Source organism: Trachurus japonicus, chromosome 5 (assembly GCF_045865225.1).
Source record: "Trachurus japonicus isolate A0001 chromosome 5, Traja_1.0".
NCBI classification, from domain to species: Eukaryota; Metazoa; Chordata; class Actinopteri; order Carangiformes; family Carangidae; genus Trachurus; species Trachurus japonicus.
Genome location: NC_140911.1, coordinates 19,291,813 through 19,315,999, shown reverse-complemented (window position 1 = coordinate 19,315,999; position 24,187 = coordinate 19,291,813). Strand labels below are relative to the sequence as shown.

The 24,187-nt window shown below is 41.7% G+C and overlaps 1 protein-coding gene across 2 annotated transcripts in view; it reads left to right on the top strand.

Moving 5' to 3' along the window:
• The window catches only part of pmepa1 (prostate transmembrane protein, androgen induced 1), a 38,854-nt gene extending 15,106 nt beyond the window's left edge, over positions 1-23,748 (top strand). The window contains exons 1-5 of one of the 2 annotated variants that reach the window (XM_085778044.1): positions 14,615-14,767; positions 18,601-18,755; positions 20,543-20,596; positions 21,571-21,920; positions 23,392-23,748. In XM_085778044.1, the coding sequence (XP_085634170.1) occupies positions 14,722-14,767; positions 18,601-18,755; positions 20,543-20,596; positions 21,571-21,920; positions 23,392-23,728 (942 nt within the window). In that variant the 5' untranslated portion in view covers positions 14,615-14,721 and the 3' untranslated portion in view covers positions 23,729-23,748. Of the gene's footprint in view, positions 1-14,614; positions 14,768-18,600; positions 18,756-20,542; positions 20,597-21,570; positions 21,921-23,391 lie in introns of those variants that run through there. The other variant, XM_085778043.1, reaches the window with a different exon arrangement.
• The last annotated feature ends 439 nt before the right edge of the window (positions 23,749-24,187 follow it).

Here is a 24,187-nt window from a genome sequence, read left to right as displayed (position 1 = left end):
GAATTCAACTCAGGGGTGTATTTTCATATCATTTTAGGTGTAAAAGAAGGAATCTGAAGATTTTCAGTTTAATTGCTCCTGTTTTGTGGTAGTTGTGTCTGTCCCCGCATCGCCACGGCAGCAATGAATGGGAGTGGATGTAAGTTCTGCTGTTTAGGCTGTTTCCAGCCCTCAAAGCCGCAATTTTTTCCCACAGACAGCGTCAGATGGCGACTCAAACATGCACCGAGAAGTTTATTTACTTCAAGCAAGCCGACATGTTTGTAAAAGTCGATCTAATTCAAAGTCTCCCGGAGTCTCGCGCGAGACCCAAATTGCAGTGCTGGTGTGTTCAGGCGCAGTGGGAGCTACCGTTTGTGTCATAAACACAGGAATATCAACTCTTTACTTGCTTCAAGTGTACATTTTTTTCCACAGACAGCGTCAGGTGGCTACTCAAAGATGCGCAGAGAAGTTTTTTTTACTTGAAGCAAGTAAAGAGTTGATATTCCTGTGTTTATGACACAAGCGGTAGCTTTTCCCACTGCGCCTGAACACACCAGCACTGCAACTGGGTCTCGCGCGAGACTCCGGGAGACTTTGAATTAGATCTAGTTTTACAAACATGTCGACTTGCTTGAAGTAAATAAACTTCTCGGTGCATGTTTGAGTCTCCATCTGACGCTGTCTGTGGAAAAAAATTGCGGCTTTGAGGGCTGGAAACAGTCTAAACAGCAGAACTTACATCCACTCCCATTCATTGCTGCCGTGGCGATGCGGGGACATACGCAACTACCGCAAAACAGGAGCGATTAAACTGAAAATCTTCAGATTCCTTCTTTTAGACCTAAAATGATATGAAAATACACCCCCGAGTTGAATTCGCCTGGAATTGTCCTTTAAGCTACAAGTCAGTTCAGTTCAGTTCAGTTCAGTTCTGCTTCTTTGTGTGATTATTGTCTTTTAAGTGAAAGTGCAGAGTCACAGTCACTGACACACTGATGCAGTTTTCCCACAGTGAACTCAACTCCTGAAGCTCAAGATAAGGCTAACAGTCTGGTCCAGACCTGATCTAGACAACAGACATCTCAGTCTGTAACACACATGCACACACACACACACACACACACACACTCTCAACCCCCATCCATGGCACAGACGTCCATGACCTTGGGACACACACACACACACACACACACACACACACACACACACACACACACACACACACACACACTTGTAGAGAAGCGTGCGTCTGCCTCACTTTGCCCTCTGGCCCATAGGTAACAGCTGGGACCATATAATTTGCATCCAAACCCACCACACAGACACACACAGACACACACACACAGTGCTCTAGACAAAGCAGCTGGGAAAAAATAAATAATAAGTAATAATAAGAAACTGAAGAAGTAAAAAAAAACAACACATGTGTTATGACACTTGTCCTGTGGGTTAAAACAGTTGAAATGAATGAATGAATCCACACCGCACCTCACTCTGATTGGACCGAATTACAACAGTACCACTATGATGTAACTCATCCAGACAGGGTTTTATAAAGAGTGAAAGATCTTCAAGGTTTTTGATGTGTGACACAAAACCACCAGAATACGTCTCTGGACTCTTTTTCTTCTTCAGTATGTGTGTGTGTGTGTGTGTGATGACTTAAAGTTACAGCCGACAGTGATTACCACTGTTTACCACGAGTGGAGCTGGAGTCGCTGATGACGGCCTAATGGAGGGATGGATGGTGGCAAACAAGCTGGGAAACTGGCTCCGTGCCTTCAAAGCTCAAAACAATATGGGCCTTGTGTGTGTGTGTGTGTGTGTGTGTGTGTGTGTGTGTGTGCCAGCTGGCAGGGCTCTCCTCACTGACCAAGGTGTGGGAGGTTGTTAGACACAACATGAGCATCAATTGTTTTTTTTCTGACCGTGCCAGGAATTAGTCGGCTCAGGTGCGGTGGGAGTTTTTTTGAGAGAAAGATGTGTCGCTCTCTTTACTTTACTTCCTGTAACTAGACTCTATCGTTTTTGGGAAAAACTAACTGGAAACTGAGAATGAGACCCATTTTTGTTTGAAAACTCCAGGTTGTAGTGTGTGTGTGTGTGTGTGTGTGTGTGTTGCTGTCTGGACAGGCGATCTTTAATAGTCAACATTTTGATAATTACTCTTTCTCTTATCCATGACTGTCCTACATCCTTATTAACCACGTGTTTGTTTTTGAAACCATGACAGTGAACTCTGACCTCCAGCAAGTTCTGGATATTATCTTCATTTTAGCTGAAGTCATCCCTCTCTCTCACACACACACACACACACAGTGTTAAAAAAAAAAAGGAAACTAGTCTCGAGGTGTGTTCTGGGTTTTTCATGTTGATTCGAGGAATTCGACAGAAATTCAGTTTTTGAAAAATCAAACAGGAACTACTGTGACAGCTCAGTGTTATCGTGTGTTTCGTTTGAACAGCTTTGTCTCAGTGATCCTGTTTGGGCTAAGGAGAGGCTTGTTTTGTCTGCGGTACAGGATATCTCTCTCTTACATGCACACACACACACACACACACACACACTCACATGACGACACAAAGGCGAGTTGATTCCTGTTTAGGATAGAGTGCAGATCTGGGCTGATCTGAGACCAGTCTTTGAGGGAAAAAAAAAAAACCTTTTCAAAAGCAGGTGCTTTTACTTTTTCCACTGACGGTCACTGAGCTGTTCAGGTGAGACGAGTGAGACACAAAAGCCGTCACATGCTGCTGGTATGTGTCTGAGAGCAGCAGTAAGGGATAGACAGATTCATATCAGATATTATTTGATATATAATATTGAATTATTATTATTCTAAACACTAAACATTATAATGCTGTAAAATTACTTCTATGTTGGTTGTTTAAAAGAGTTTTAATAGGGGGAATTTACAGTCATATACAAGAAAAGATAAAACTGTAAGTGAATTGATGATGACAACACATGAATAGATTATGAAGACTGCAGGTCTGAGATCAGCAGGTGTGACCAGGTTCTTAGTTACAGGCCTGAAGTCATTGATTAAACAAACAGCTCATAAATGAGACAATTCTGAGTTCAGTTTTAATAATTCAAGTTGCTGCATCTGAACCGTGTGAGGAGCTTCAATATGACTGAGCATGTGGCCAGAAGTGAAAACATGACATGGCAGTAACTCTGTTTCAGGGTTGGTGCCTCCGCTAGAGACAGAACAGACAGAGTTTACTACCTGTGTAGTAAAATAAGGCGGTGCTGGTGATGAAAGAGAGTCAAGCATCAGTTGTCAGAGGCTCAGAGGCTCAGCTGCTTGTTCACACCAGTGTCTAAGTCAATGACATTGTCTCTACATTATGTGGAGCAGAAGGTCAGTGATCCCTGGCTCCTCCAGTCCAGTGTTAGGAAAAAAAGTGCAATATTTTGGTGAAAGCTTCGTGTGAATGTGGCTAGAAAAGTGTTATATAAATGCAGTCCATCCATTCAAATAGAGACGATGTAGTGTCTGTGATGTCAGGTCCCATGCACAGGTTGCTGATGTCACTCAAAGTTACCTTAAAGCTTCAGTTGGGAACAATTATTCAGTCATATTTGCTGGAACTGTCACTATATTCTGATGGTCAGACATTAAATGAGTAATTTAGGACAAAATCCAACTCCTCTGGCTCCACCTACAGCCTGTAATCGTATTTGCCAAAATCCACCGCGCCCGACGATTCTCCACCAGTCAGGTAGAGGGAGCAGGAGGAGCAGCCAATCGCCGCTCCTACACGTCCTGCTATGGATACGGTACATCTTCTGTGGGTGCGTTTATGGCTACTTTGTGTGTGTCTCTGTGTGTGTGGGGCGCTTGGCAGAGGTTCATAAAGGGACCTGACGGAGTATTGTCTTGAAATTTCCGACCAAGTCGCGGAGTTTACTTTCACTTTCGTCAACTTACCAACTGGAGCTTTAAAGCAGAAGTAAGTGATATTTTTGTGTTAATATAAGTCTTAAATAGTTGTATCTTCCCACAGCAATCACTTACATAGAGTGTTTGGACCGAAACACGGGTCTGTCAGTCACTCTGCTCTGCTCTGAGCCGAGGAGAAAACTTTTCTCGTATCCTACAAGTTTTATCCAATGAGGAGAGAGAACGGCATAAAGGGGCAGTCCTCTCTGTGTGTGCAGCCAAGGGATGCGCCTGAATGTGGTGACGTAGGGACGAGGACCAATAGATCCATGACGAGGGCGGGGGCTGATAACTCCATCGGCTGACAAGACGTTATGGTGCGTTCAAGGCAACCCGTAACTCGTGTTTTTCCGACCTGTGAAGTCGTACCAGTTCGATCTGGTACGAGTTCACGGGTCAGAAGTTACGAGTGGCCGTTATAGTGACTTTCACAGGTAAAACAGGTCGGAAAAACACGAGTGGGTTGCCTGGAACGCTACAAAGTCGTAAGTCGTGACTTGAAGCTGTAATTTACGGTTTCAAAAGCCTGCCTGGAACGCAGCATTAGCCAAAACGACCGGATCGCTTACTTCTGCTTTAAGTCTTACTGAAACACAATAAAACAGGTGATGGTCGAAATCAACAGAGGCTTTTTTCCAGTTGGACGTTGAAGTCAGCGATCATCACAATCTCATCCTCTAAAAGTGTAAATCCTGGTTGACTGTAGATCAGTGTCTTCTAATGTAGTTAGAAGAGAGTGACCAGGCCAGAAGATCTTGTTAGAGGCCCTATAAGGTCCTGCTGCTGCTGCTGCTGCTGCTGCTGCTGCTCTGCTGCCTACACTGCATACTGTATACTCAATGAGAATGAGATCACACTTAGTTTAGTTTAGTTGATTTGTTTGCACCAAAAAAAAGAAAAAAAGATAGATTAAAATACACTGGCAGAGAGACAGGAGACCCAAAGGGCCTATACAGGGCCTCAGCTCAGGAAATTCACAGTTAAATGTACATAACAAGGAATAAAAAAAATAAAAAAATACTAAATGATGGGGAGGGGAGTTAGTTAGCAAGTACTGTGACAGCAACTTGCATTGAGCTACATTCATACTGTTACCGATGCTGATAACCAATAACATTTTTATACACCAGAGGTTAAGAAAGGCTAAGATGTATAGTGAGTAAAGATGAAATGAAAATTTAGCTCTGCCAATAATATATTCAACATCCCTACTGTAATCACAACGAAAACAAGAACAGTTACTCTATGACTCTTCAAAAACCAACATTTATTATTGTTTCAAGGAGGAAAATGGACCGAAAATGAACAAAGTCAAGGCAATGTTGGCTAATTATGACTGGCTCTAGAAATGTCATTATCGGACTTATCTGTGTCTTGACGATAATTATTGGCTGATAATTATCTGTACCGATAGCTATTGTGGCGTCACACTTAGTATGAAATAGCGCTACACCAGTCGGCCAGTAGGGTCCATACACAGCCTTAGTGATGATAAAGACCAGAAAAGACACAACATAAACACAACCTACGGCTCAGAGCAGGACACAAGTCTTCAGAGTGACAGGAACGAAGAGGTGAAACAGGACGAGGAGCAAATCCAGACTTTTCCACGTTTACATATCCACCGACAAGGTTGCAGAGGTACTGACTCAGCAGACACGTGTACACACACACACACACACACACACACACACACACACACACTGTTTACCCATGTGCTTTCTATTCATCAACGTGGAATTAATCCCCACATAAGCACACCACACCTGGTTAGACAACAATGTCTGAATGTCTGTCTGGCAGCGCTGCAGGAAACTTCATGGCACATTTATCAAGATGAATATAAGAATCATGATAGATTATGTATAGATTATTGATCTGTAACCTGATGCACTGGGAGTGCAGACTGTTAATGACTAGTATTATGTCTGGTATCAGACGCACACAAACAGACACACACACACACACAGCCCACTGCATGTGACCTGCCCTGTATGACTCTGTCTGACTTTCCTCTTTCACATTCAAATGAAGAGTGTGTGTTGTGTGCACAAAGCTGATTGTGTGCGCAGGGTGCAGGGGTGTGAGACGACAGAGTAGTCTAGCTCCTTCCAGCTAGAATTATAATGAGACACACAGACACACACACAGACACAGACACACACACATACAGACACACACACACACACACAGAGGGAGGGAGAGAGAGAGGGAGAGAGAGAGAGAAAGCCAGACAAGCAGCTGATAATGAGGTTTGATTTTCATACGTTTCAGACAGAAAGCTCTGCAGGTCAGCTACTACACAGAGGAACAGTGTGTGTGTGTGTGTGTGTGTGTGTGTGTGTGTGTGTGTGTGTGTGTCACCCTGAGTGTGAGTGATCCTTGCTCTTATTTGTAGGACTTCACATCCTCTCACTTTTTCCATTGTTAACATTAATGACTGTGCTGAGTGTGTCTGTTCTCTCAGCCAGACTCATATTTAGTTTCTGTTCATTGTATTTATTGTGTTAAAACACAGTCAGTCTGTCTGCTGTCTATGTGGTCACAGTAAAAAACAGAAATAACACAAACACTAGAAAATCAGACTTGTGTCCTCTTGTGTTTATGTGTCACTGTGCTCCGACTGCTGCTCACTTACTGTTGTATTCTCCTCATAAATATTATTTCCTTTTCTTTTTTTAAACTGCCATTTTATCTCAGTTTTCAGTACATGAATGTTTTCACTGCCAGTTTTTTATTTTTATTTCTATGTCTTTGACTTTGCACTGCAGTAATTAAGCGCTGCACTAACCAACATTATGTTAAAAGTCAAAGCCCATGGTTGAACAGGCTCTATCATTTATTTCTCTTATCCTCTTCTTTATTTATTGGCGGCCGACAGCCATTTGTCTGACCTCAGAACACTTTGGTCATGTGCAGTAGTGGTTGTGAGTGTATGGCCAGAGTATGCACAAGTGTCACTATCTGGAGGCCGACGAGACTTTTACAGCCGTGCCACTGTCACGGAGGCCAAATCTTTGTTCTTTTTATTGCCAGCGTGTTTAAATTATTCATTGCTATCAAGGTGTTGGAATAACGAATGTAAAGAAATAAAACAAAACTAATAGATTACCTATTCCATTTTTTTTTTTAAACTCAGGGATTAAAGTGCTTTGTGCAGCAGTGTCAGAGTCTAGACTGACAGGTTCGGCCTCGGGTGCAGCAGAGTTCAGAGCGAGAGCGATCACCTACACTGGTCATGTGTGAGCCAGAGTCAACAGGGAGCAGATTGTCTTCTCAGCAGTTGGTTACTTACAGTAAATCCTGGCAGCAAAGAACGGCAAAGACAGTTGTAGCATTAAAATACAGAGTCGTAACCGAACAACAGCTGCAGCAAAGACAACAAGGTCAGTAACATGCATCTGTGTTTATTTTATATTCACCATGGGGTTTGCATGATCTCCCCGTCGCTGTGTCTTCCCGCTGTCCAAAGACGGTTGACGGGCGACTCTAAATCACCCATAGGTGTGAATGTGAGTGAGTGAGCTCTATATGTAAGCCTTATTGGCTCCAATAATCACTAACTTCCAACAAGCAACTCTGACTCGATGGGTTGTTTGCAAAACCTGCTGGACGTGGGAGGTCAGAGGTCACAGAAGTCCTGACTCTGTTGTGGAGAGTCAGTTCAGTTCAGTCTCTCAGCATGAGCGTAGCTAGCGCTCCAGATGGGACTCACAGTTTAACGTGGGAGTTCCCTGGATTAGCACGTTAAATTTAGACTAATGCTTCTCCTCTCTGATCGACTCTGTTCAGACAGATACTGACAGAGAGTCTGAGAGACGGGACCAGAGTCCTCGAGTTGGTCTGCAGATGTCTTTCTTCCTCTCATCACCACATTGATGAAACTGAGTTTCAACATATTAACCTACAATGTGTATATGAGAAGACAACATCGCTGCATAACTCTGTGGTCCAGTGGGGCAAATGTTTAAAGGGACAACCAGGAGTTTCTATTCGGTTATTAAAAAGTCTCACGTTAATGTGGATGAATCTCCGCTACCCACACTTGTTAATGGGCCCATTTTCGATAAATATATCGTTCTGTTTCTATTGTTATTTTGTTATTATTAGTGGTGGCGGAAATGCTGGTCGAGCCAACCAGCGTTTCCTTCGTGGCGAGTCATGAGAATAACGCAGCTGAATCGCCGTTTATGGTCGGAACTACGACGGTATGTGAACCTCTTTGAACCTCTGACTTTAATTCTTGATGAATGAAAACATGAGTCTGTCTTGCGCCGATCAAAGAATTTTACGGTGCGGAGGCTCATAAATGTAGTGAGAAAACGCTTCGCTTTTCCAAAACTCCTCGTTGTACGATACGATACGATACGATACGATACGATACGATACGATAAACTTTATTGTCCCGTTCAGGGAAATTTGTCTTGGACACTGTAGCTGCGCCATAATGGCCACAATGACAAAAACAAAAAACAAAAGAACAATACACCTCAGCCATATAAATCCAACAGCATTGCACATATCCCATAACATAGCACATATTGCATATTGCACACATCCCATAACATGAAACCTTTAACATGAAAATAAAGTAGAAACACCTCCTCGTGGTCGTATCCCTCCGCCACTCAGACTAGAGTCGGGTTACATCCTGTCCATGAATCCAAGCGAATGTTTACACCAAATTTGAAAAAGTTGCTGAGATGTCGTCTCCATGAGAAAATAAGACGGCCCGATGAATGAATGGACGCTGGACAAGCTGAAAACAAAATGGCTACAGCTCTGACTGTTGTTGTATTGGCAGTGAGTGGGGCACAACACAACCACCATGACAGTCAGTTACTCTTCAATGGGACTGAAATAACCCATGTTGATAGGTCGGTCCATATCGTGGCTGATGCACTGACCCAGTTCACAAACAAGGGCTGTGAATGGACAATACACAGCATCAGACTGGAGAAATCATCACACCCTCAACTTCATGACAATGCAGACTTTGTGTATGAGTTTGGTGTTTTAGTGTCAGACTGAGCTGTTCTCTGAACTAGACTGAAATTCACGTTAAAAATCGTACGTACGTGTGTGTGTCCAGGTGAAGTGAAAAGTGTAGTGGAAAATGATGTTTCATTATTTTTCAGAGACTAAGAAAGATGAAGAGATAATGGACACACTCAAGCACACACACAGGCAGACACACAAACACAAACACAAACACAAACACAAACACTTCCCTCTCCATTTTCCCACTGTTGAAAAAAGCAATGGGAGTTTTGTGTACCAAAACTCCCACACTTATTGGCTGCACCATGACATCCGAAGTCAATGGAGTGTGTGTTTGTGTGTGTGTGTGTGTGTGTGTGTGTGTGTGTGTGTGTGTGTGTGTGTGTGTGTGTGTGTGTACCTGACCCCCCCTTCCCCATAGCCTTTCTCATGGAAATTGGGAGGCAAATTGTGTGCACCTATGACCTACAACTCTCTCTCACACACTGACAGGCAGCCAGACACACACACACACACACACTCACACACACACACATACAGAAACACACACACACACACACACACACACATACAGAAACACACACACACACACACACACACACAGCTGTCTGTGCTATTTCTGACTACCCAGACTGTCCAGTCATCCGAGGACTGAGAGAGGAGGGGGAGGGGGAATTAGCTTTTCTCTTCCTGTCCTTACTCTCTCTCTCTCTCTCTCTCCTCTTTTCATCATTGATTTTTTTCTTCTTCTTCTTCTTCTTTCCTTTCCACCTCTTCCCTCGCTTACTTTCCACTTTTTTTTTAATATCTGTATCTATGAACCTCTGAATCATCTCCTTCCCTTCCCTTCTTTTCCTTAATCAACCTCTTCCTTCCTTTCCTCCTTCCTCTCCTCCTCCCCTCTTCCCCTTCCCCTTTCTGTCTGTGTGCTCTCTCTCTGAGCTGAGCCATCTGACTCGGCAGTGACCGGCTGTGACCTTTAGCTGAATGCGGGAGGAGGAGGAGGAGGAGGAGGAGGAGGAGGAGGAGGAGGAGGAGGATGAGGATGAGGGGGGGGCAGATAGACGGAGAGCAGGCGAGGGATGACAAATGAGCTAATTGCTTTAGATGAACCATGGAGTGTCTCGGGCTCTCGGGCTCCTCCTGTCTAGACGAGCTGCTGCAGGAGGAGGAGGGAGCAGAGCTGCAGTTACACCGCCGACCACTGCAAACACACAAACACACAAACACACAAACACACGGCAAGTTCGGGGTAGGGGTGGGCGATATGGCGATATTAGATGGTGAAGGATTAGAGCGTGTAGACGATCTGCCAAAGTGCAGAGATCGTAGGATCGTCTGGGGCTCATTCTATAAACTGCAGTTCTATGCTGCAAAGCACAAACAAAGGTCCTTTGCAAAGTTTGCTAAAAGAGATAACAACAGTTACTTTAGTTTGTATTTTTATTTGACCCTTTTCAATCAGCTATTTAGTGTTTTGATACACTTAAAATCCTGTTAAAATGACTGTGTTGAATAAAACAAACAGTAATGTCTTCATTGATATTTTACTTTCAAGTTTATTGAAAGCTACCTTTTATGTTGCAAGAGTCCATTTTATCAGAGTGTTGTTGTTTACCTTTTACTATGTTTAATGTACGTTGTTTGCACATGTTGGCAAAACTGCAACTATTTAGATTAAAATCTGTTCAGAAAGGTTCTTTGGCCTAAATTGTCTGTTTTTCTTTTTTCGATTTAAGATCGTGATGAAATCAAAATTGTGACTTCATGTTTAAAAAATCGTGATATGATATTTTTGCCATATTGCCCACCCCTAGCTACTAGCTTCAACTGCATGAACGAGATTCCTCACAAGACAAAACAACCTCCTTCATTGTGAGTGTTGTGCATATTGTTGCACTTTGGCTGTATTTAGTTATTTTTTTTAAGTCAAGTTCCACAATCTGAAATTTAGGCAGCTAAAGGTTGGTTTGAAAAGCTTCTCCTCCACAAAGAGAAGTCAGCCCAGGAGTGCACTTTATCAGAGTGTTGTTGTTTACCTTTTACTATGTTTACTGTACGTTGTTTGCACATGTTGGCAAAACTGCAACTATTTAGATTAAAATCTGTTCAGAAAGGTTCTTTGGCCTAAATTGTCTGTTTTTCTTTTTTCGATTTAAGATCGTGATGAAATCGAAATCGTGACTTCATGTTTAAAAAAATCGTGATATGATATTTTTGCCATATCGCCCCCCACCCCTAGTTCGGGGAAACATTTTCATGAAATTAACAGAAATACTCACAGCATGTGCACATAAACAATATTATGCACTATACAAATTCAGTTCTACAGCACAATGGATGTGATGGAGTGTAATGAACCTGCTGGGATCAACTTGTTGTTCGATGCTCAAAGTTCCCGGGTTCATTATCTTGTTGTCCAGGAAACACTTCTGTTATATTTGTGTCTGGATCGTCACATCGATTGAAGGTCTTTTCTGAATTTGTTGCAGCGTGTTTGTGTGTTTACATGCGTCTTCTCGAGCTGCAGTGGGTCGAGCTCCCAGGATGAGTCAGAGAGAAGCAGGACCGTGTGAATTAAAGGGACAGTGCAGAAGTGGTGAAGTCTTGTACTCTTAATGTTAAAAACAAAGTCAGTGCAGCAGAACTAGAGCCACTATAACTTCTACCACTTCAATATCATGTGTTGATGATGATGACACAGAAATCACATGTATAAATAAACAGGCAGCAGAGATCCAGGGGTTTTGTGATTATTGTTTTCATTTTGTCTGGAGAATCAGTTTCTGTGAGTCTTTGGTGAAACCTGCTTTGGTCTGAGGAATTTGTTCACTGAAAACTGACAGAAAAATGAGGAAGGAAAGATGCAGGTGCATTTTCTAACATGGGTTTTAAGTAGAGATGTCACGATTACTTGTTTTCACAATTAATCGCGGTATTAAACGCCACAATTATTTAATCGTAAAGGTTCCTAAATACCGTCACTTCCCAAAATAGATTATGTCGGAACCATATCGGCAGATGTGCTCCAAAATGAAGGTAAATGCACCAATACTGGTCCATTTATTTAACGTAACATTTGAATTGGTAGAAATGTTAGTGTGTCATTTGTATTTAAAAAAACACACAAAATAAAACAAAAAACGATTAAAATAAACATAACATTTGGTATAGATAACAATTTATGACCTGAATATTTCAAACGCTTCCCCTGGGGGGTTAATAATTGGTCATATATTAATAGATACTTGAAATATTTTGTGTAAACAATGAGTAATGTAATTATATTTTGACTATCTTTGATTTTACACATTTATAGTGTTGTGAAATGAATTAATGCATAATAATCGTGATACTGTGATTATTTCTTTGACAATAATCGTACCAAGAAAATGTATGATCGTGACATCCCTAGTTTTAAGGCATAGTATGTGTGAAAATATGTATCGCTCATATACGCTAGCCTACTGACCCCATGACCCTATGTGGAACTTGACATGTCATCAACTGAGTTGATCGAAATGTGGACACATTTGGAGATATGAAATCTTTAAAAGCATCAAAAATAACAAAGGAAGCCATAAATAATAATAATAATTAAAAAGTCATAAGCACTCCTCACCAAATGAAACACAGTTTTCAAAAGGTCATAATCTATTAGATTTTTAAACTAATAAATGACGAGCATTGGCTAATAGTTGACATAGGCTACAGCCTCTAATAAACTACTGTTTGTGTGCATTCAAAGGTCGCACAAGGCCGGAAAGTTGTTATGTTGCATAGTTGTTTCTGTGCAGCTGCCTTTAGCTCGCCACCTCTGTGACCCACCACATCACGGTTTGTTCTTACACTTGATTGGACATTATCAGATGCTTCAAGCAAGGTGCATTCTGGCTGAAAGCTGACCTTTCACTGGGAATGAACCACTATCATTAACATAACTTAATTCAGGCGAAGGGGAAATATATTGATCCATTGTACTTTTAACATACTTCAAATCTCAAGTAGAGGAACTTTAGTGTTTGCACCTTCTCCACCTGTATCTGCAATATAACACCTCACCACTAGATGCCACTGAATCCGTCACACTGGTCCTTAAAACTGAAGTGAACAATGATGGTACAGTAATACATAGCAACACATACAACATACACATGTATATATAGGCCTACATATTATATAAATTGTCTTATCGTTGCATTATTGTGTATCATAAACCATTTATTACCTATTTACTGGTAATAATAATAATAATATGCTTAGCAGGAGAAGGGAAAAGAAAGGGGAAGTTCTGGAGGATGGATGAATATAATACAGCAGAGCAGTGTTCGATTCCCACATGAAACAAGCAGTTTATTTTGTTTCTATTCTCCATGTCTGTTCATTGTTGTTATCACTGTAACCACGACATCAGAGGTCATCTCAAGTGGAAGGAGTAGCTACAGTAGGCTACTTATTTTAATCCGAACCACCATCTTTTCCTGTCATGACCATTATTATTATATCCTTGGTTTTTATTGTGTTTATTATTGTCACCATGACAACAAAGGTCTGGTAGATACACTTGCCTTAGGAGACAGTACTTGAGTGAGCGACAGTACACAGTACACAGTACACAGTACACAGTACACAGTACACAGTACGTCCACATGCTGGTGCTATGGCCTCACTTCTCCAACTCCAAATATCTATACAATTGGCTTTTACTATAATGATTAATAAGAGATTATTTTGACAACATTACCTAGGCTACTCCAGTTACAGTTAATGATAACAAAATACAATATTGTTTTGGCAAAATAGATTTTGCATTTATTGCCATATGAACAATTATGTCAAAAAATAACTAACATCAAGTTGGTGTCATCAACTCTTGGCACAGAAGCATTCTTGATATGAACAGTAATAATAATTCTCAAGCAAAAACTTAAATCGTAGTTAGTTGCACTAGCTACAGACCACGGTTAAGGTCAGACATTTCACAATTCAAAGCCACATTAGGGAGAAATGAACAGTAAACTAGTCGGGGATGTTTGAGTGTGCAACTTTTTTTGTCTTCTGGGCAACGAGGTGGAGCAGTAAAACACCTGAGAGGGAACAGTGACCAGAAGGTTGATGGATTGAATTATTTAAATCTGTAAAGTCAGAAAACCTGAGATTCACATGTTCAGAGATAATTACAGGTGATGGAGGAATACTGAGCAGATACTGAAGTTTTGTTGTGTTTTGTTTTGTTTTGTTTCGAAATTCTCATTTTTCCCAAGCGTCAGACCTCACCCCCATCCCTCCCTCTCTCTCTCTCTCTCATCATTATTCTGGCCGGCCCTCTGACCCATCTGTCTCTCCCAGACGCTCCCACCACTCCCCTTCTCCTTTCTCCCCCCGGCTCTCCGTCTCTTTCTCTCTCTCTTCCCCTCCCCTCCTCTCTCTCGTATTGACCCCTTTTGTTCACAGCCATTGGGTGGAGGGAGGGAGGGAGGGAGGGAGTGAGGGAGGGTGGGTGTCGGTGGTGGGGTCTGGTCAGCTGTTTCCCCTAATATGTGAGTGTGTGTGCGTGGACAGTGTGGGAATGTGTGTGAGAAGAAGTTGCAGACAAAGCTGAGAGGCAGCTCAGAGTGTGGGTGTCGGCCGGAGTGGGAGCATCACAGGACATGTAACCTGGAGGCTGGACTTTGACTTTTTAGTTTCCTAATTTGACTTTACTTTGACTTTTTAGTTCTCTTATCTACGTTTAAAACTTCTTCATGTTACAATCACTGGAGTAAAAATCACAGGGACGGGCATCATGCAGCCTCACAACCATGACAACTGTGTCCGGACACAACTGTGTGGTGAGTTATTGGTTTTGGTGAGATATTGGATGAGTGTGGGTTGTCGTATGTTTGGCTCTCTCAAAGATGTGTTAGTTCTGACTGGCTGAAGCTGTAACTGTCCAACAGAGACTGAAAGATCAGTTCCAGCAGACATGGAGAAGTGAACTATGACATCGATGATGTGACATCTATATTGAGTTTAAACAAGAGTTTAAGTCTAGACAGGCCATCTGCCACCTCAGAGTAAACAATACAAGAATACAGAAAGTTATTGGAAGGTATAAAGGACTGGATAGAAGTCGGAGGTTATGTGATCTATGCAAAGAGCCAGATTGGTGATGAGTTCCATGTTTTGTTTGAATGCAAGAACACATGTATTGTATATCTAAGAGAAAAATACCTCCCTAAATACCATGTTCGTCGCCCATCTATGTTTAAACTCATTTTGTTATTACAGTCTGATAAAACAAAAGTTATTTATAAGCTAGGTGCCTTTCTGAAACGTGTTCTTCCTCTGTTTAAGTGATAGTTTTTGCTTTGTCCTGGTCAGAGATGTAAAGTGTACAGCCCCACTGCCTCTTGCTATGTCTGATTATTTGTACTGTTTTATTGTTTGTGCTCCATACCACTTGCGTGGTCGTGAGAAATAAAGTAAAGTAAAGTAAAGTAAAGTTCCTCCTCTGATCAGTGATAAGTCGACACATTAACGTTTGATGGAGTTGTTGTTTTTAAACTGAATGGTTGTTTCTGAGCTCAGGGAAAATTTGACTTTATTAGGCAATGAGAAGGTAAGATAATATGAAATAAGAAAAGATAAGATGGTTAGATAATCTATGTTGTCTAGAAGATGCACATCAACCTGAGAAACTGTTGGGTTTCCTGATGGTGTTCTTCTGTTAATAGATGCTCATTAGTTTCTATATATTTGTTGTTAGTGATGATGTTTTTACAGTGAAGTGTTTCACAGTCAGACGGGTGTTGAGGCAGATTCTCCTCACGAGATCAGATGATGGAGATATTGTCTTGCATCCTGCTGGAGGATAAACACAAACAAGCTAATGGCTTTATTGATGGCTAATAAATCTGTTATAGGTGGTCACTCAAAACGTCCCTGATTAGAAATGTAATATCTGATTCCATAAATGTGTCTATTAGGGATGTCACGATACATTTTCTTGGTACGATTATTGTCAGAGAAATAATCACAGTGTTACGATTATCATGATTATTATGCACTAATTAATTTCACAACATATTAATGTGTAAAATCAAATATAGTCAAAATATAATTACATTACTCATTGTTTACACAAAATATTTCAAGTATCTATTAATATAGGACCAATTCTTAATCCCCCAGGGGAAATGTTTTAAGTATTCAGGTCATGAATTGTTTTCTATACCAAATGTTTGCGTTTATTTTAATCGTTTTTTGTTTTGTTTTTTAATTAAAAATGAGACACTAACATTTAAATTCCTACCAATTCAATGTTACGTTAAATAAATGGACCAGTATCTGTGCATTTACCTTTATTTTGGCGCCACATCTGCCAATAAGGTTCCAACATCAAATTTTTGTGAAAGCGACGGTATTTAGGAATCTTTACGATTAAATAATTGTGGAGTTTAATACCACGATTAATTGTGAAAACAAGTAATCGTGACTCCCTAGTGTCTGTGCTACTGGTCCAACAGTCGGCCAGTAGATGTGAATCAGGACATGGTCTGTGATTCTCCAGTTGGACCCGTGTAAGATTGTATATTTCTGCTTTGCAGGTGCTCTAGTCACTATTATATTATTATTATTATTAACACTTAATTTGTGCTTGTGCTGTTCTTTGCCAGTATGGCACTGAAACTGTGCCCTTGTACATACAAGCACATTTTAGCTGTGCTGCCACTCTCTTGTGGTGGAAGTGTCAGACAACTGGGAGAACTGGTGGGAGCTTTGTGTGTGTGTGTGTGTGTGTGTGTGTGTGTGTGTGTGTGTGTGTGTGTTCCTCTGTCTGTCTTGGCCCTGACCTCTGTCTGCTCTCTGTGAAAAAAGGGTGAGAAAAAAAGCTCTGGTTGGTCGTTTGTTGGTGTGTGTGTGTGTGTGTGTGTGTGTGTAGAGGGGGTGGGGGTGGGGGTGGGGTACGAGCAGACTGTTTCTAAACAAAGCTTCCTCTGTCTGTCTTTCTGGTCTAGTCTGGCACTGTGTGTGTGTGTGTGTGTGTGTGTGTGTGTGTGTGTGTGTGTGTGTGTGTGTGTGTGTGTGTGTGTGTGTGTGTGACCTCTCCATAAGGCACAGAGATCTGTCTGAAAACCTACAATCCTGATTGTTACTCAGTTTAAGTGTTTCAACTGTTACAGTGAATGGTTCACACTATTATTCTTTTCATACATAGAGGATTGTCTGTTGCTCTTGGTTTCACTTTATTTATTTATTTTTTTTAAATATTTTTAAATGAAACCACAACTCACGACACACAGAGTAGAGAAGAGTGTGCTATATTAAAATACACTGATTGAGAGACGACACAACAAACAAAACAACTGACACAAAAAAATATGCCGATGTTCAGTTTGAAAAGAGGCAACAATAATATCCAACAATAAGTGCTTGGATTGCTATTGTTGGGTTTCAGATGATTATATCTCTATGATTATCAGTATCAGGTTGTGTAAATTCACTAAACATTCTTAGAAAGGTAAAAAACAACACACTGGAGCAGTTTTCATTGTTAGTGTCAAGTTTTCTTTTAGGTTTATATAAATAATGCATGAATCTCCATCTGCTCACACACATGCAACACTGTTGTTATAGCTGAAGAAAAAATCAACAAACATCAAGTTACAAATGCACCTATATATATATAATATATGTAGGAGAGTGTTCACAGGTTAGAAGAACATGATTTGACTTGAAAAAATGTTGTTTTTTGTTCACTAATGAAGCAAATTGGAAATGTTCATGTGATGTACATAAATCATCGGTTAAACGAAAGGTTTTACAAAAAAAAAAAATCATGGTTGTATGAAGCTGCTTTATAATTATCAGAGGACATATAAATTCCTATATACACTTTTGCCCATAAAGTTGGAATAAAATATGACAGTGTCATAGATAAAGAGACAGTGTTTTTCCTCTCAAAACTCCATTGATCAATCTCTTCCAAACATATCACTGTGACAATTAAACCACAATTAACCTTTATAATACTAATAAAAAAAGGAATGTGTCTCAAAACAAAATTATTCCAACTTTATGGGCAACCGTGTACATACACATTAAAGGGATAGTAGCATTTTTTTAAAAGTGAGGTTGTATGATCTACAAATAGCCCCTAAGTACTTTAATTGCAGTAGAAGACTCTCTGCACTCCTCCCGTTAGCAACGCCAGCCCATAATAGCCCTGCCCAGAGATTTACAACATACAGTGTTGTGAATGAACCCAAAGAAACGGTCTATTTTCACGGCTTAAAAGAGGTTTTACCTGAAAAAAAATACACAGTTCCATTGTTCGCTATAATATAAATTTTTCCAGCCCTTCAAAGTGCAGGAAAAACAATGGAACTGTGTAATTTTTTTCAGGTAAAACCTCTTTTAGGCCCTGAAAATAGGCCGTTTCTTTGGGTCCATTCACAACAATTTATGTTGTAAATCTCTGGGCAGGGCTATTATGGGCTGGCGTTGCTAACGGGAGGAGTGCAGAGAGTCTTCTACTGCAATTAAAGTACTTAGGGGCTATTTGTAGATCATACAACCTCACTTTAAAAAAATGCTACTATCCCTTTAAGGGTGAGTCCTCTGTTTTCACAGACTCGTTGTTGCAAATGTGCTGACGATCTCCGTCTCCTTTCTCGTGCAGCCCAGCTGGAGTTTGTTCAGATCCTGGTGATCGTGGTGGTGATGATGGTGATGGTGGTGGTCATCACCTGTCTGCTGAACCACTACCGCCTGTCGGCTCGCTCCCTCCTCTCCAGACACGCTCCCACGCGCAGGAGACATTTACCACTGGCCAACGTGAGTCCGTCCTTTTGAAACCTTTTGAGTCATTCATTCATTAAAGCAGAAGTAAGCAATATTTTTGTGTTAATCTAAGTCTTAAATAGTTATATCTTCCGACAGCAATCACTTACATAGAGTGTTTGGACCGAAACACGGGTCTGTCAGTCACTCTGCTCTGCTCTGAGCCCAGGAGAAAACTTATCTCGTAACTCGTGTTTTTCCGACCTGTGAAGTCGTACCAGTTCGATCTGGTACGAGTTCACGGGTCAGAAGTTACGAGTGGCCGTTATAGTGACTTTCACAGGTAAAACAGGTCGGAGAAACACGAGTGGGTTGCCTGGAACGCTACAAAGTCGTAAGTCGTGACTTGAAGCTGTAATTTACGGTTTCAAAAGCCTGCCTGGAACGCAGCATTAGCCAAAACGACCGGATCGCTTACTTCTGCTTTAATAAACTGAATTTAAAGGGTTGTGGCTTATCTGTTTGCAGCTATGATGATGAATTTAGCCACTGGATCTTCTTCAAACTCATCGAGACAGACTCACTGACTGTTTGAATCTGGTTGTACAGACTCAATCTGCTCATCAGAGTGACATGTGATCACAGTGATTGGACTGCTGCTGCAGGCTAATGCTAAAGCTAACACACTGACTCAATTCTTCATAAGGGGCCAGAGCTGCTCATGACCACACACACACACACACACACACACACACACACACACACACTCAGTCAGTAGCAGGTGATTCACAAAGAACAAGTGGCGTCATATGTTTGGAGAAGCCTCAGGTGTAGTGTGTGTGTGTGTGTGTGTGTGTGACTCCAGTCTACAAATTAGATGTGAGTCAAGGATGAGGCATAAGTGTGCAGTGTCCCAGTTGCTTTGGAGTATCGGACACACACACACACACACACACACACACACACACACACACACACTGAGTCAGTAGCAGGTTTTATCTTGTTGTTGACTGATATGAGTCTCTTCCACTATCAGTTCATCAGTGTCTCCCGTCACTCGTGGAGTCAGATTAATTCATAACCGTACAAAGACAGAAGTCAAACAGGATAGATGAATAGATGCAATATAATTAATCTAAGATTTAACAATGATGATGATTTAAGATACTAGAGTTGTCTAGTTTCAGGTCACATCGCGGCTTATTCATGAGTCATTTAGAAAATGAACCATTTGTGTGAAATTTTGTTTTTTATTTTTTTTATTTTTTTATTAGATTTTGTTTAAAGCCTGGAATAGGTTGCCAAAAAATGTTTATGGTCAGAGAAAGCATATATCTATTTTTGTGGTGTAAAAATGTGGAATAGACTAGATGAGGATATAAAAATGTGCAATAACTTAAAACAGTTTAAAAGTAAGTACAAACATACACTCTTGGTCAGCTATAAAGAACTTGACAGCTAATTTTACTCTTTTTATTTTATTTATAATCATGGTCTTATTTCATATTAAAGCAATATGTTGTTAATCTTCTGAATTGTATGGAACTACAGATGTACTGTATGACATGAATCACAATGTGGCGGGGGGCTGAACTTGATCAGCTTTGCTTCCTTCAGCCCCTTCTATTCTCAAACTTGCACAGTATCATTATTGTTTTGTTTCTTGTTACATAGATTGTTTGTCTTTTGATGTGCTTGTTTGTGACAAATAAAAATCAAATCAAATATTCTATATCATTGTATTCTTACAGCTCAATGATTTGAGAGAAAGTGTGTAAATAAAGTTGTGTTACCAAAAGTCAAAGTCTCTCTCTCTCTCTGTCTCTCTGTCTCTCTCTCAGGAGGGGGGTCTGTGGTCCTCTGACAGCACTGGGACCAGCAGTGGCCTGAGTGAGGTGAGTAACTGGCAGTTTTATAGGTTTAAAAATATGATCAATAATCATAGTTTCTATCATCAATCATAGATATATATACTGACTAGATGCCGCGTTCCTAGGCAACTCTATTGAGTGGAATACGTCAAAGCGGCCGCCATCTTGGTCAGGGGGAAGCCGTGTCTACTTACTGCACTAGTCACTAGTTTATTATAAATGTCAGACATATATTGATGATACAACAACAACAAAAAAATTTAATTTTTTAAAATAATCTTTGTTTTTATGTATTAAACATACACTTAGATACTCAGACACACACCCACATGCATAAATACACTGAAATGTGTTCTACAAGGGTCTGACTGGGTCTGACTGCTGGTCAGACGTTTATTATGTCTGTGGTCAGAACCCCCGGACCAAGATGGCGGCGCTATTGACGTACGCTGAGAAGCAGAACGCGGCATCTAGTCAGTATATATATCTTTTTTTTTCTTTTTTTTTCTTTATAGTGCAATGCAGGTGATAAACAATACAAGTGTAAAAGTGTGTAAGACGGGTGAAAAACAAACATATATAGCAACACAGGACAAGACAATACGCAGTGATAACTATTATAACCAATCAAATGAAATAACAAAAAAAAACAATAAATGAAAAATAAAAAATAAAATAAAATAACACAATTTAAATAACAAAGACAATGTTTTTGTTTAGGATACGCGTTGTGTGTGTAAGTGTGTGCGTGTGTGTGTGCATGCGTGTGTGTGATGAGCATAAGTATGTTGGACTTCTGAGGTAGATATGGCAAAAAGAAAGGGGGGAGAGATAGCAGAACAATAGTAAATAAATAATTAAATAGGTAGTAAATAATAATAGTGAAAAAAAAAAAAAAAAAAAGAATACAGGAAGAGGGCTCAGTATATATATCTATGTATCAGCATTAGACTCATGATGACATCAGCATTGACGTGATGTCATCGTCCCTCACACAGCACCAGGTGTATAACCCGCGGCCCCCGGACCGAGGGGTGCACTCGTCCTACCTCCAGCGGGAGCCCCAGCCCCCGCCTCCTCTCCAGTCGCAGCGCTTCCAGCACAGCTACACCCCCAACCGCTTCCAGCCCACCTACCCCTACCTGCCCCAGAGCCTCATCGAGCTGCCCCCCACCATCTCCCTCTCGGACGGCGAGGAGCCCCCGCCCTACCAGGGCCCCTGCACCCTGCAGCTCCGGGACCCCGAGCAGCAGATGGAGCTGAACCGCGAGTCGGTCAGAGCCCCGCCCAACCGGACAGTGTTCGATTCCCACCCCCTTGACCCATCCAACTCCAGTCTGCAGGCCAGGTAAACACACACTCGTCCACACCGTCGACACAACCAGTTCTCCGATTTTTCCCTGTTAAAAGGGTTTTCATGGAGTTTTTCCTCAGTGGATGTGAGGGTCTAAGGGCAGAGGATGTTGTTATGATGCTATGTGAAGTAGGGATGTCACGATTACTTGTTTTCACAATTAATCGCGGTATTAAACGCCACAATTAATTGATCGTAAAGATTCTTAAATACCGTCACTTTCTGAAAAAGATTATATTGGTACCATATCTGCAGATGTTGCGCCAAAGTAAAGGTAAATGCACAGATACTGGTCCATTTATCTAAAGTAACACTGAATTAGTAGGAATTTAAATGTTAAATGTTAATGAAAAATAAACGTAGACATTTGGTAGAGGACAATTAATGACATAAATATTTCAAACACTTCCCCCTGGGGATTAATAACTGGTCCTAGAGATTAGTAATGTGTAAAATCAAATAAATAAAGTTAAATAAAGTTATTTGATTTTACACATTCATAGTGTTGTGAAATGTATTAATGCATAATAATCGTGGTAATCGTAGTACCGTGATTATTTCTCTGACAATAATCGTACCAAGAAAATCTATAATTGTGACATCCCTGATGTGAAGCCCTTTGAGACAAACTGTTTGTAAAAACGGGCAATACGGGGCGGTGCGTGGCGCAGTGGTTATGTAGAGGCTACAGTCCTCAACGCAGGCGTCCCCGGTTCGAATCCCGCGTCGGGCAGACCTTTCCTGCATGTCATTCCCCCTCTCTCTCTGCCTCCCCCTTTCCTGTCTATCTCACTGTGCTATCAAAATAAAGGCAAAAAGGCCAAAAAATATACTTAAAGCAGAAGTAAGCGATCCGGTCGTTTTGGCTAATGCTGCGTTCCAGGTAGGCTTTTGAAACCGTAAATTACAGCTTCAAGTCACAACTTACGACTTTGTAGCGTTCCAGGCAACCCACTCGTGTTTCTCCGACCTGTTTTACCTGTGAAAGTCACTATAACGGCCACTCGTAACTTCTGACCCGTGAACTCGTACCAGATCGAACTGGTACGACTTCACAGGTCGGAAAAACACGAGTTACTGGTTGCCTTGAACGCACCATAACAGTCCTCGAACCTACGTCACCACATTCAGGCGCATCCCTTGGCTGCACACACAGCCCTTCATGCCGTTCTCTCTCCTCATTGGATAAAACTTGTAGGATACAAGAAAAGTTTTCTCCTGGGCTCAGAGCAGAGCAGAGTGACTGACAGACCCGTGTTTCAGACCAAACACTCTATGTAAGTGATTGCTGTCGGAAGATACAACTATTTAAGACTTATATTAACACAAAAATATCGCTTACTTCTGCTTTAAAAAAACAAAAAACGGGCTATACAAATAAAATTGCCTTGCCTTCTTATTGGACTTCAGTCAGCCTGCTGCTACCTGCTGTTTCCACCCTGTTGACCTTGTGGTTTCCTCCCAGTCTGCAGGCCCCTCCCCCCAGCGTCCACTCAGGCGTCAGCGTGCTGGAGGCCCAGGAGGCCGTGTCCCGGCAGCAGAAGCAGGGCGGCTCTCGAGTGGAAGGAGCTCCCCCGGCCTACAGCGAGGTGATCGGGCACTACTACCACCCGACGTCCCTGAACTCCGGCCACAACCACCATCGGACTGTAGTACCCTCCTCGCAGGCGCCCCCGTCCTCGCTCATACACGGTCTGTTTCGACCTCCGACGACGACGGCGGCTCAGCAGCCGGGAAGCGTGGACAACAGGAACGCGAGGAACGCAAAGGAGAAATCCTCCCAGAAGCCCCAGCAGGTGTGATGCCACTGCCTCCCCTCTGTCCTGGCCCCACAGGAACAGGAACGACTGTGTCCGTGTGTCCGGTCACAACAGGAACAACCTGGTTGGTTTATTAACGGCTGTCCAGCTGTAGTTGTAGTAGCTGACAGCGTGTCCCACACTTCCTCCTGGACCGGGCCGGGGCAGGAGGGGCAGCAGCAGGTCAGGTAAGAGCCACCTGGGAACCACATCGCTCCTGCAGGAGAAACATCTGGTACTTCCTGTTCCGCAGCTTCCTACTTCCTGTCTGAGGAGCGCTTCAGATGTCAGAGAAGAGAAGAGAGGGAGGAGGTGGATTCAGATTCAGATTCAGATTCAGATTCAGCCACCGACCTCCCACGTCAGGCTGAGGCTGAGCAGACTTCACTCATTATAAATATTTACGTGTTCTGTTTGTTTTGTATACAACTTTATGTTTGTTTGTTTGTTTGTTTGTTCGTT